Here is a 14,323-nt window from a genome sequence, read left to right as displayed (position 1 = left end):
TGTTAAATTTTTACAAGTCGAAAAAAAAACTTCGGGGTGAAGGTCAAAGCCCCTAACTCCTTCCCCTGGATACGACCTTGGATGAGAGCCATTTTTAAAAACTTTAGAACAATTCACAAAAATTGCTTCTCTTGTGTGCGTTTGGGATTTTCCACGCAACTAAATATAATTAATACGTATGGCAGCCGAATACTCCGCACTACTTGGTAAATCGAAAACAAATACCACGGAATGTAACGCTTGACAATTCCATCCACGGAACAATGTAGGCCAGATAATCTGTATAGCTTGAGGGCTCCGCATTATAACTTAAGCCCCCCTACTCCTTCTATAAGGATATGTTATACCTTATTGTTATAACAATGACATAAATACACTATCTCAGGAACAGAATGGAGTATAAAGTTGAAAATTTCAGGGAAAGTTCATAGGGATGTAAAATAGAATCAAAAGATACTTTGTGTATACAGACTGTCAAAAGGGCATATGTGGAATACCTCAAGAACAGCTAAAGTTATTACGTTGTAACTTTTAGGGCATGCTGTAGGGATAATAAATATAATAAAAAAAAATAACACTATGTAAATCTCAGGTTGTAGAAAAGGCGTATTAACAAATAAAAACTTTAGCAAAAACATGACCGAATTCTTGGCCTTAAACAATATCCAGGAATCAAAGTCTCTAAAATCTAAAATCAGTTCTCTGAACAAGAGAAGTAAAGCCATTTCCACTCGTCTCAAAGACTCTCAAATTCAACAACAGGCTAACGCAAGATCTGTCAGTCGGTATCAGACTCCGGTAAATTTCTGTATTTCAAGGTGATAGACCGTTTAACAAGCCAGATGAACAGACGCTTTATCAGCCTTCTATCCCTCAAGTTCTGATCCTCTCGAATTTCTAAAAGTCGAAAGGATAATATGTCATTTTCAAGTGATTCTCGAGGTTGATAACTATGCCTTAGAATCCCAGCTTTTTCTTACAAAGTGTGATACTTTTAAAATGGACCTATTCTGAGCTATGGAAATTTTATCCGACCTTGCAATTGCCAGTTCTGCAGTGCTAAAACTGATGAAGCAAGTTGCTGCTTTACATGTGACCGCTGCAGTAATCAACGGTTCTTCTCGGCAATTATGGTGTGTGAATCACCCTAATGTCGATATGAGAAATATTTTTTCAAAATTGAGACTCTAAAGTTTAGTCAGCTGAAGAGTGCACGTCCTGCCCATGACTCACCTAAATAATTCCATGCCCCACTAGTGGGGCATGCACCCTACGTTGGGAATCAGGGGGCTATACGATTAAATCCATTCAATTCAACCCCATGCAACTCTTCTAACCTCTTGTAGGGGTTTAATTGAACGGTGAATTAAACGCCGGTTGAATTGAGTGGGGGTTGAGTTGAAAGGGGTTGACTTACATGGGAATCTTCTTGTATTACTGATGAAGGCTCTTGGAGGCAGGGCCAGGTTCTGGTACTTTTCTGCACTGTTACTACACTCATGAATCGATTCTTTTCAATATCTGTTTTATTCCCAATTTTCGAAATAAAAAAAGTAATTTTTTTAGAAGTAATCAAAAGTGTAATTCAGGTGACTGGCAGTGCATAGCAATGTATTACCCTGGATGAACATTAGTATTGCATGGTAAAAAAAAAGGTAAAACAGGGCATCGGACTTTACAGTCCCTACCGGCGGTACTTATCTCCATTTCATGGCCCTTTAGCCATGAAGTGTAATGGAGGTTGGGGACTAGCCATCCTGTTCTTTTGCACATCCTTCCTGTTCACGTCCCCTGATTTCTCCAGGTAACCATTTAGAGCTCAATCGACCCTAGCTAAGCTTACCGTCATGCCTGTGACCCCCGTTTCAAACCAGATAACCAGCGACACCAGGACTCGAACCCCTGTTCTTGCGGACATAGGATTTCAAGCATTGTACGCTTTTCTATCAATGCTTTTGAGCAAAAAAAGGACAAATGCATTTAAAAAGCGGCAAAAAATTCAAAATGTAGCTAAAATAGAACTCTTATTATCAGTACGAGCTACGGAATAAATCTTGATATGTAGGGGAAACTGCCCGTTCCAGAGCACCCCTAAGTCCCTTGGACACGTGGAAAACGACCGAAAATAGAAGTGAAAAAACATAATCTGAACAGACATGACGTCTCATTCGTGATTTTGCTAGATAATAATACGCAGTATTCAAGTCTTGTCACGAAACAGGAAACGCCAACGCGATTTCATCACGAAGACTAGTAACCTTGGTGATTTTCGTGCCATGCGGAGAATATTCATCAACTAAACCGCTAGGAGCCAAACGTGTCTGAGGCTGGGAACATGCTTGTTGCAAGTACACACGCAACAACTCACTTTGGTTCAAATTAACGGTCAGTTATAATTTCACGTAATTAGTCGCTTACATTTCAGCCGCTAATAATATAATAATTAAAGTACAAGGACAGTGAAAATGAAATCTGATCGTTTGAACTGTCTGATTAGAAATTTATACAACTCTAAGCTATATCGTAAAAAATTGCGAATTCAAATTTTTTTTTATGAAAAAGACCTCCACATGCAGATGTGCAGTTTTTGGTAGTTGTGGATGCCAAGCAGCATTGCCAACGCTTGGTAATAAGCTGTACCAGTCCTCTGACTAAAACTGTACCGCGAACAGGGGCGTCGTTTGGGGGGAGCAGTTGTCCCCCCAATAATGTGGAGAAAAAACATTATATATCCCACGCCGCTTGAGTATCTGGGTGTGGACCCCGTCTTGTCCCCCCAATAAAAATGCTGGAGAATCGCCCCTGACCGCGAGAGATTGATTTTGTACCATTTGAACTGCATGCTAAAACTTTACCGTAACAAGAAGAAAATTTGTGATTAACTAAAATTTTAACAGATATCCAGGTTAGAAAGTAACAAGTAAAACCCAAATATACCAGGGAATCTATATTGTATCAACAAATTTCAAATATTGCCGCATAGAACTAGAAACTCCAAATTGTACCAAAAACGGTAAAATTGCCCCGCGTTGGCAACGCTGGTGCTAAATAATACTGGCGCCGAACAATTCAAGAAGGTGTGGCTTTACTTAGAGGGTGGCGTTGTTTTCTTGGAATGAACAGATTATTGATACTTGAATTTTTATAGACAAAAGTGCAGTCAAATTTTGTTAGGATCTTTTCCGTCATACACATAGCACTGTATCTGGAGTCTACACAGGTAAGCGGTTTTATAACCGACCAAACAACAGAAAAAAGAACTAATAAACATGATTAGGGATGTCCATCAGGGGAGGGTGCATTGTCGAAGCGGTAACTATGTTGAAAAGGACCATAAAATAAGGAACCTAATAACAACCTTTTTATTTTCTGTTAGTTTTGTGTACTGCCTAGGACTATATATGGGACCATTAGGGGAAGGAGTGAAAGGTCTCAAATGCAACTTTAACAATGAAAAAGAGCATAAAATCAGTAATATAAAAATGTCTCTTTATGTTCTAGCGATGAATAAACAGTGAAATAAATATTTTGAATAGTTTTAAAAAATTCAAATATTTTTGAATTTTTTCATGTTTTAACGTCACAACGCTGACAAAAAGCTGGTACAGCAGTAGCAACTTTATCATTTCGCAACAAACAAATGAAAAATCTTAGAAACTCGCACTTTTCAGTTACGAATAGACCTAAGGTGTGTCCAAGCAGGGCCGAAGCTTTGATTCTATGGCTACTGCTTCTGTCCGTGATACCGTAGATGTAGCCCAAGCAAAGTTTTTGTGACGAATCGAAGAGGTAAGGTGGTACGACTTTCTCCCGAAAACCCATTAGTAGTAATACTAACAAATCTGACCCCAAATCTTGTCAGCTCGTAGGCCGAACTTTTGAGTGGTTCGACCATTTGGTCCATATACATGATATACTAGCAAACTACTAAATCTTGGGCCTCTTCTTGTGCAGACCGGGAAGCGCCCCCGCTGAAGAACCCGGTTCAGATAGAGAGAAAACTTTATTATCCAATAGGTCTCCCCAATTATTACTGACCTCCAAGAAGCAGTCACGCTTGTACAGGATCGTTTCAACTTCGGACTGGAGGCGAACTCTACGCTGGATCACAAACAGGACTTTAATCTAAGAAATTATTTATCACAAACAGAAGCAATAAGTCATTTAAGGCAAGGATTCAATCTCGTGAAATAATATACTTTTAGCAATTAGATAACGGGGGTTTGAAGTTACTGCATTGAACTGCTTGTCATTTGTTTTATTAGTCACTTTTGTATATGGTGTCTCTAAGTCAAATTCACTGAAAAAACGTGCCTAATTTCTTTCTTAATTAGGTGTTTTCATAGACAAGCTCCAATTTGTTGGGGGATTATTTATTATGTTATATAATTGTTTCAAATTAATAATATTTAAACTTATGTTAAGTGATAACTGATATGTTTGAATACTTCCCTTTCCCACTGAGAATTTATATAGTAGAGAATGCGTCACAGAATCAATATGCAATCGTCCATTGTTGCACCAAGATTCTGAATCTACAATCCGTAAACTCTTGAACGGAGAAGAACGGAGTCTTCCCATGGACACGTTGATAAAGTAATCTACCCTACTCACGGTACTGGGGTTGCTAAATGCCACCAATGTGAGCATTTATAGTCACTTACTATGACACCAGTTGCCCAACGTCACCACAAAAGAGCAAGTGAAAACGTGGCCTTAGGAAAATCCAGATTGGGTTTAATCGCAGGAAAATAATGGCCATGTTCCTCACCCTTGTTTTCAATAAGTGACAAGTAAGTCATGGAAAGGTGTTACTTTGTCAAAGGAGGGACATTTAAATCGACAATATAGAGCCACCTGCCCCCCCCCCCCCAACTTAACGAGTTAATTTCTTAAGGTGACGGCCCTATCAGCATGAGCCTGTTTGAAGTAGGCTACCAAGGACATCAAAGTAAAACCTTTTTTGTCTCATAGACCCATCTTAGGTCTATTAATATCTGAAAACTTCGGTTTTGTAAGATTTTTCTTTTGGTTACTCTATGAAGTTTTAAGGGTAATAGCACATTTTTGTCTTTACTGCCATGATGAATTGTGAAAACAAAATAACATAACTAATTATTCAAATTTGGCAACGCCTTTTTCCATATAAATTGAAATTATAACAATCTGTTAATTCCCAAACTAACTACATCACCATGCAAGGTTGCATCCAGGATTTTTGTCAGGGGGGGGGGGATAAAATTTTTTTTAGAATTTGTTTACTTTCATTTTTGTTACATTTTTATGAGTCGGACAAAAATTTCGGACGGGAAGGGGGTTCAAACCCCCCCCCCCCTTTGATTACGGTCTTGACTTCAAGGGAAAGTTATACCTCCTTAAGCTGCTTTGTGCATTTTGTTTTTAGTTTTTTTTGTCTGATTTTTCCCCACCATTTATTTTTCATTAAAAACTGAATTCCTGATTTTCTTAATTTTTGCAGTGTATGGCTATGTAAGTTTTCACTCAATCAACATAAACAAACAGACTTCACTTTGACTGTCCATAGTAGCATAAAATAACATGTTAGCGTCCTCTTTCGTTTAATCAACATCCATGCTCCATTAACCTCTTCTTTGACTCTTCTAGAGGAAGCAGTCAAGAAGAATTTACGATGGTAAATGGCTCCAAAGTATATAATAAAACAATCGTAGAGAGACTTTTGGAGACCCAAAACCCAAGGATTACCCTCGTTCCACAACCAAAAGCTGTGAGTTTCTTGTGGAAGACATTCCGTCGTGTTTGCGTCGATAGCCTGCTTCAACCATATGCCTGCTGCATTGTTTGCAAACGGATTGTCAACTATCAGTCCAGAACAGGTAAAATATATTCTTTTTAAGAAGAATCAGAGGGTTTAATCCTCACCTTAAGGGATTACCTACCTGAACCAAGCTCTTCTTTCCCTGGGGGCTAGGGATCTCAGAAATAAGGGTTGGAAACTTCTACTACTACTAATAGCTCACTGTAGCATCAAGCTTCCTAAGGCTCACATAGCTACTCTTCCACTCCAATATGTCCTAAGCTTCACCCTTTAACCCCTCTCACAAAGTTCCAGTTTCCTTTAAATCCTTTTTTTAAGCCTGGTTGTTTTAGAAAACTATTAGCTTAATTTCAATAGGAAGCAAAATATTGAGGGTGATGATACTTATTAGACAAATAAGATCAGACAAATTTTCAATCTTAGATCAATAATTATTAATTATAACAATTAATATTTCAGTAATCCTTAGTAGTCAATGATATTAATAATAATATATAATTCAGAAGTTTCTAAATCATCACATCCCTTAGTTCTTTATTTTACAAATTATAAAAAGGCATTTGTTTCAGCTGATATAAAAGCTTTAGTAAAATTATGGAGTATAGTAAAAAAAGAAATAAAAATTAAATAACTAATAAAATTAGAATTAGGCTCAAATTATTACTCGTTATCAGGTGACTGACCTTATTTATAACATTTCTTGGGGAAGGAGGGCACTTAAAAGGTAGATATAACACATTCTAACCCTTTAGGTGGGTATGTCCATTGGTTAGATCCTCACGGGAGGGTGGCAGTGGATTTTAACGAGGGCGCGTATCTGACCATGAAGAAGTATATTCTAGGCCATAATAATTAGGTTATGGGGTGAGGATCCTTCCAATAAATTTAACCGAGGGAGATTTCCTACCTGTATACAGGTGTACCATTAGGCATATTTATTATCTTCCTATTCCCGTTACGAACAAGAAATTCTGGTCAATATCGAGAGAGGAGTTAGCGGACTTAGCAAATAACTACTCCTGGAATAATGAAACACACTGTTCAGTGTTTTAGCTATTGTTGTCTTTGACTATTATGATGACAGTTCAAATCAGTAAAACTATTTTTTTTTCCATTGAATGTGTGCAAATGATCTTTGCCGAGAAATCTACTTTTATTACACAGAATCAAAAATTAGTTTAACGTTCGCACGGGCACGGATCCTTGAGAACAGTAATCAAGAGCTCCAAAAATAAAAAAAACATCCTTCTAGCTTTCTAAAACCTCTTATTAGATAGGAAATGAACGAAAATTCATTAGCCTGACTTTAATTCTGTTCTCGTTGTCCCGATAAAAACTTGTTAGTAACAATAAAGAATTCGAAAAGTTGCCGGCAAAAATGCTAAGTTCTTCAATTTTGGAAAAAAAATGTACTTCCTTCATAACAGGACAATTCTCCCCCTCGAAGTTGAACCCCACATATGTTCAGACATAAAAAAATAGATTAGACAAAGAAAAACTAGATTTAAACTTACTATCCAGCTGTGAAATTGACCCCCTTTCTTTTCATTTTCCTATTCAACGAAATAGAATGAACAGGTTCAAAAAAAAAAATACGTCACAAGAGAATCTTATCAAATAGTTTGTGATTGAAAACTGGAAGTAAAAAGTGACTAGGCCAATATTCACCTAAACTAAAAATGCAATTCTCATGAAAATTGCTGCACTGGCGGTATTGTGCTTATTCTAAATATACAAAATTCTTTCAGTTTATTGTTACCTACCCAAAACCCAAAAATTTGAGAAAGTTTGTCTGATTTATGGAAAAAGGAGAAACGCCCCAAAAAAAGCAAGCGATCTTAATGAAAATCCCTTTATTAGATACATCATGTCAGAGAACCCAACCGTAGAGGTTTCAAGCTCCAATCTTCAAAATGGGGAATTTCGTATTTTTTCAGAAGGAACATCGTCGATGTACGTTTATTTGGTTTTGTTTTTTTCACAAGGGTGATTGTACCAAACCGAAGGTCCAAGATAATTGAGAGGGAGCTCATGCAAACATTAATTTAAAGCTCTTTTGTAAGTGACCATACAGATTGAGCCAGGGGAAAGTCTTGTTTAGTGCCATTTTAGGGCACCAAACTACGACTTAACCCTCGAGAGGACGAATTTGCAATCAATTTGAAATTATGATAAGCTAATTGATTTAAAAGTATCAATAACTATATTTTTGGCTTCCCAGTTGCAGAAGTAGTAATGCCACACGGTGGTAGTACTGGATTCTACCATGTTGATTCGCTTTATTTATCATGGAATTAGGCTACGTTTAATGACCTATAATTGCGTATCAGCTATAATGAGGGAGGGAGGTGATTCATTGTTTAGATGGGATGGGTAGATTCCTAAAAAAGTACATTTTAACAAAGAAACTGCTTCCTCTTCATGAGGCTTTAGATAAATGTTGAAAGAGGTAGGGGGAGTAGGAATTAATATAAATGTTTCTCTATACAGCTAAAATGTCACATTTCCGTATCTACCACACAGAGGTGGAAAAGGGCAAGGTAGGCCACCATGAACCCCGTCAGTAAATTTCTTTGGGATGGGAAATACTGTTTGGAACTTAGTTTCCAGCAAATTTATATGGTAATATTTTTCTTTTCTATTTATATGAAGTAATTCAATGTATTTACACAAATGTATGCAATGTGTCGATAAGAAAATCCGATTGTAGAGGTTGTGAATGGCTTCAGTTATGTAGAAGATCCAAAGTCTCACAGAATTTCCATCCATACAAAAAATAATACTCCTTTTCACCCAACCGAAATTCTTTAGTAGTAATATTAACAGTAACTTTTTTAACAGTAACAGTAACTTTTTATAAAAATTACTGTTCATCGCCAATTTTTGAAGTATATTCAAATTTTATCCAAAATTGAAATTGCAAATTTAAACGTAGGATGGTGAGACAATTAACCAGGGATTTAAGAGACCGGTACCTCAAATCATATCTTGGTTAGGCCTGAGAATGATTTTGAAAATAATCACAAGTAAAATAAAGAAAAAAGCCTTTCAACTGAAAGCAAGAGACAGACTTTAAACCTAAAAGAACAGATTATTCTTTATTTGAAGGGGACTGTTTCCTCCTTAGCTCCTTACTCTTTACTGAAGTTTCGCTTTTGTACACATTTTTAAAGAAAATTTGCAATAAAAAAAAGGAAAAGATTTTTCAAAGCACTAAAAACTTTTGTTTAATGAACACAACGTTGAGAAGGGGCCAGTCCCCATTATATATAGAGTAATTTATATTTGTTTTAAGTTTTAAACTTGCTCCTTACTTTAGTTGAAAAACCTTTTTTATTTGTTTAATTACATTTCATGGAACTGTAAGGTTTTATGAATACAATACTTCTGGTAACGCAGAAAAAACGATCAACATTTTCATGATCTCTGTTTGGAATGATGGGTAATCAAACAGTGATGGGTAATCAAACAGTTCGCGGTAACGAACTGTAAGTAAGAAACAAGTCGGCTCAATAGTAACCGGAACTCCAAGAAACGGAATTTTGATACCAATAGATATATCAAAAGAATTGGCTTATGCTGATTCCAAGTATACAAGTTTTATTAAGTTTAGTCTTACCCATTAAAAGTTACGAAGCTGAGAAAATTTGCCTGATTTCCGAAGAAAAGGAGAAAGACTCCCTTGAAGTCATGTCATTTTAATGAAGATCACACCATCAGATTCAGCGAATCAGAAACCCTGTTGTAGAGGTTTCAAGCTCATATCTGCAAAACTATGGACTATGGTATTTTTTTGCCAGAAGAAAGATCACGGATGCGTGTTTATTTGTTTTTTTTTTCCTGGGGTGATCGTATCCACCCAGTGGGCCTAGAATGTCAGGAGAGGCCTTATTTCAACAGAAATGATAAGTTCTAGTGCCTTTTTTGAGTGATAAAAAATAAGAGGGCAACTAGGCCCCCTCTCACGCCACCTTTTTCCCAAAGTCGTCCGATCAAAATTTTGAGATAGCTTTTTTCTTCAGCATAAGTTGAAAGGCCCAACAACTATGTCTTTTGATATAAAATGACCCCCTACAGCACATGGGGAAAGGTTTTAAGTTATAAAATTTACCCATTGTTTACGTATAATATTTGTTATTGGGAAGTATGCATACATTTTTCGAATGGGGAGAGGAGAACGAACTTTCTGCTGGAAAGATTCAGCATCAGAGGAATTCTCCATGGATAAGAAATTTTCCAGGGGGTGAAGTCTTCAAGGGAAATTTTACACTGGGTGAATTATCCCGAATACCTATATGAAATTTCTTTATGTCTTGCTTTCTCTTTACCGATTCAATTTTACACGTGTAGATGTTGAGGGTAATTGTCCGGGGTAAATTTTCACCAAGATTGAATTGTCCAGAGGGTATTTCTATGGGGAAGAGGACTTTTCCGTGGAGGTCTAGCGAGGTATCCTGGCGTTATATAAAAAAAGATCAGAAATTAAATAAAAAAAAGTTTTTTCATCTGAAAGTAAAGAGCAACATTAAAATTTAAAACGAGGAGAAATTTTTAACCGCACGAGGGGGGTTGGCCCCTCCTCAACGCCTCGCTCTTTGCGGTAAAGTTTAATTTTTTCCCAAATTCTTTGGAAAAGACTCCTGAAATTAGAACAATTAGTAACTTTTTTTAAATACCGAAAAACCGTGGCGTGAAGAGCGAGGTGTTGAGGAGGGGGCAACCCCTCATATACGTAATAATTTCTATTCGTTTTAAGTTTTGATGTTGCTCCTTACTTTCAGTTGAAAAAACTTGTTTCTTTTATTTATTTAATGAAGCTAAGGGACAAACATTTTTCAAAAGGCAATGGAAAAAGTATGTCAATTAAAGTAAAAGCATATAAAAATGAAAAATGAAAATATACAAAACAAATAGCCTACTTACAGAAACTAAGATATAAACTCCCAGCATTCAGTTTCGTTCAGCAATGCCGAAGCGTTGGACTGATATTTTTTGAACAATATCGATAGTTTTGAACTTGGTTATCAAACACCAAAATATTTAATGCCTTTAGATTCAGTGTTTATAAAAAGTAATGCATTATCTAAGTAGTTCGTTCAAAGTAAAACATTAAAACTAAGATTAAGAAAATCAAATAATATGTTATAAGTCAATATTTTTAATTTAATTTTGGATACCAAAAATCAATATATTTGACACCTTTATACTTCATGACTTTAAAAAATTGGATCTTTTTCAAAGTGATAACTAAATAAATACAATCACTCCTGGGAAAAAATGATAATAAAACGCAAAAAACGTATCCGTTCAGGGGAAAAATACAGAAATTCTCAGCATTCAGTTCAGGGGAAACATTTCTGATTATAGTGGCTTCATATATCAGCTCAAGGGTACTCTTGCAATGCAAGCAAATGTTGACGGCATGTTTTTACCGAAATTGACCTTATTAAGTTGTTTCCCTCGTTTTTTGTATAATTATACGAACTTTCTTGTATACAAACAAATACATATTTAGAATCACCATAAAAAGCCGATTCTTTGATTGAACGTTATCAATAGTTAGGCTCTTAGTCTTACGTTATTGACGAGGACCCTTATGTACTTTTGATTCATTACTATGAAGAATTTTATTTTTTTTTATACTCTAACCAAATTATATAGAAAAAATGTTTATGGATAACTGGAAAGGGGTCACTCAGTCACAAATTAGAACTTTTATTTTTCCTTATTAAGGGTCAGAATCTATTGGCTGGCAGCCAACAATGGGGTAACACGCATTTTTTCATGGTTTTCCTATTCTGCTCTCTTTCCTTTGATATCCTTATAATTACTTTATAGCCCCAAATATCCAGGGGGCCATGGTCCCCGGCCCTCCCCCATTGAAGGTGTAGTAGTCTTTGGGAATCAATAGACTGCTAATATTCGGATTTTTACTCATGAAAAGCGTTATCAAATTTAAGTAATTAGTTTTGCTCATCTATTTTTACGGCTAAATGTGACAGCATCATGACTTCAACGAAGTTAAACCAGGGTTGAATTCATGATGCTAGGGCTGTTTTAACGTTAAAAAAAGTTTTAAAGTTCGTATTATAATGTTTCTCTTTGATACTTTCGTTTGTGTTGTGCTGAGGATGGCCCTTGGACATAGGGCCGAAGTATCCATTTAGAGTTTGGAAATTCCACTGTCTTTAGAAAAAATTTCTGTATTTTTTTCTACTTGTAATTAGTTGTTTATGTTCAACGAGAATTAATCAAACGAGCTTCAAAATATGCCGACTCATGGGCATAGAGCCAAAGAAAAGATTGAAGGCACTTGAAGGCAAAATTTGGACGTACATAAGGCAGGATTGGTAGCAGTGTTAGAGGAAAATACATGCACACTTTTTCAGACAGTGGGCAATCTCTTGGATTTAGGCCGGATCTTTATTGGTCGTTTTCAGTCGAAGTTGAATGGACCTGGACAGGGATTAGATCCACCCAACCAGGGTGCATTCTGGCTGGCATTACATTTTAGTGTTGCTCGGCAAACTTTCCTCTCAAACTGCAGCTGACGTTGCAACTTTACAAAATACATGAAAATCAGAAAATAATAGCTAAGGTGGCGGTTAAAAAAGGCAAATTACGAGCTGCTTTTGTAGGGGAGGGTGGTAAATCAGTAAATAATCCTAAGCGCACCTGAACAAATGGGGAGGAAGAGGCGAGGCCCTTCAATTTGTCCTAAAGAACTTTGTAAGAAATTTCGAAAGGAATCGCCCCAGAACGAATATTTGTGGGTTCTACCCCCTCCCCCCGTTAAAATCCTCTCGTATCCTTCTTCTCTAAGACTCGGTCCCACTTGCAGCTATTATTTAGAAGTTCAGAGATAAAAATTTTCAAAATTGAAGTTCTTGCATAGATAGAAAAATTTCAACACCAGAATTTTAAAATTCGAACGATTATCTCTTATCAGATCATTTGTAAATGGGTTCATTTAGTTAGAAAAAAAAGACTCGCCTTTTAGATTTTTTTTATGAGAATTTGACTTCTTTTTTTGTAAGTTTATCAAGCCCGCCAGCATTCCTTTCGTACCAGACATGCTTGTATGATCTTTTTTGGGAGAGAGGGGACCGGTTAGGAGGAAGCCAACCTTAAAAAAAAATTACCAAAATATGCAAATTGTAAGAAAAATAATAAGAACTAATAGGAAAATTTTTACAAATAGCAAGATTTCGAAGAGGAATGGGGCTGAATCTTTCCCGTGTGTACGTCCGTGTTTTCTATATTATAAGTTTTAGCCTATTTCCAAGTTCTTTTCGTTCTTATGGGCTGGATATTTGTTGAATAAAACCTATTGTTTCATGCTGATCTTACAATCACTCTAAAACCAATTCGAAACATAGATAATAAATCATCCTCATATTAAAACAAATTTAATATACGTTTATTAACTCCTTATCTGTAGGAACAAGCAGTTTAATTCGTCACAAATGCCCTCCAAAGCTCCGTCCAATATTGGATATGCTCCGAGAAGACACGACTCCATGGGCGATGACTGTCACTCCGATAGATGTTGCACAACAACCAGACATTTTGGAAAGAGCCATCAAGAGGCAAAGAAGAGATATGAAAATTGAGACACTCTTTCCTGCCTCTCCTAGCCCAACAAATTGTATTCAGGTAAATATTCCATTTCTTGTCAGGTTCTAGGGTTCTTAATTTCTATTAAGCTTCTCCTAGTAGAGGTTCATCGAGTTTTCAGTATGAAGACTTGATCGTTCGTTTTGCAGCTATTAACGTCACGTTAAAATTACTGCCCGGCCGGTACATTGGCCGGCCGATATTATCGGGCCCATATGGGGGTCAGAGTGTCATTATCGGATATTAAGAAGAAATTTCGGATATCGGCCGATTCTTTATGCGCAGCTTATCGAGAAGATGGCTCTAAATTTTTTCAGATAAATCTGCCATACTACTCCAATTTACCATGCATTGTGAAGCGACTTTAATAGCTCTGCTGAACAAATCCATGTGAAAAAATAGCGCTTACCCTAATTAGCCAGAGCTATTATTGTTGTGGCAGAGTCCTTGGCCTAAAAAGGTATTTATACTCTGCACTTTCCGTCAAATACCTCCTTTCTACCAATTATTCCAACGTTAACAAATGTCTGATGTTAAATAGCTGTGCCGAAAAAATCCATGTAAAAAGCTAGAGCATGCTCTAATGGCCGTCAGAGCTATCACTATTGTCGCAGCGCCCTTGCCCTAAAAAGGTATCTACATGCGCACTCAAGTTCTGTCATACATGTTCTTTTTACCATGTGTTTTAATTAGGACCCGACCAAAATGAATTTTTGGGATCCAATATCCATACATTTTGCCGATAAATTCCCCTCCGGTAAAAAAAAACAAAAACAAAACAAAAACAACTTCATTTAAAGTTTAAACCCTGCATTATCTGCCCATATTCATGATCAAATGTTTCTACCTGATCTATTACGCACCGAAGAAAAGCCTCAATAATTCACTGTGGATTCCAAATAATGCAAA

The 14,323-nt window shown here is 36.5% G+C and overlaps 2 protein-coding genes across 8 annotated transcripts in view; one reads left to right on the top strand and one right to left on the bottom strand.

Annotated features, from left to right (window-relative positions):
- LOC136026238 (serine/threonine-protein phosphatase 2A regulatory subunit B'' subunit gamma-like) overlaps positions 1–14,323 on the bottom strand; it is a 115,416-nt gene that overhangs the window by 38,238 nt on the left and 62,855 nt on the right. The gene's annotated exons all lie outside the window — the stretch shown is intronic.
- LOC136026236 (uncharacterized) overlaps positions 1–14,323 on the top strand; it is a 41,000-nt gene that overhangs the window by 16,237 nt on the left and 10,440 nt on the right. For 2 of the 3 annotated variants that reach the window (XM_065702585.1, XM_065702584.1), the window contains exons 3-4: positions 5,626–5,855; positions 13,239–13,453. In XM_065702585.1, coding sequence (XP_065558657.1) covers positions 5,626–5,855; positions 13,239–13,453 — 445 coding nt within the window. Of the gene's footprint in view, positions 1–2,366; positions 2,386–5,625; positions 5,856–13,238; positions 13,454–14,323 lie in introns of those variants that run through there. The other variant, XM_065702586.1, reaches the window with a different exon arrangement.

Source organism: Artemia franciscana, chromosome 4 (genome assembly GCF_032884065.1).
Source record: "Artemia franciscana chromosome 4, ASM3288406v1, whole genome shotgun sequence".
Lineage (NCBI taxonomy): Eukaryota > Metazoa > Arthropoda > Branchiopoda > Anostraca > Artemiidae > Artemia > Artemia franciscana.
The sequence above is the reverse complement of the archived record's forward strand: the minus strand, read 5'-3'. Positions and strand labels throughout refer to the sequence as shown.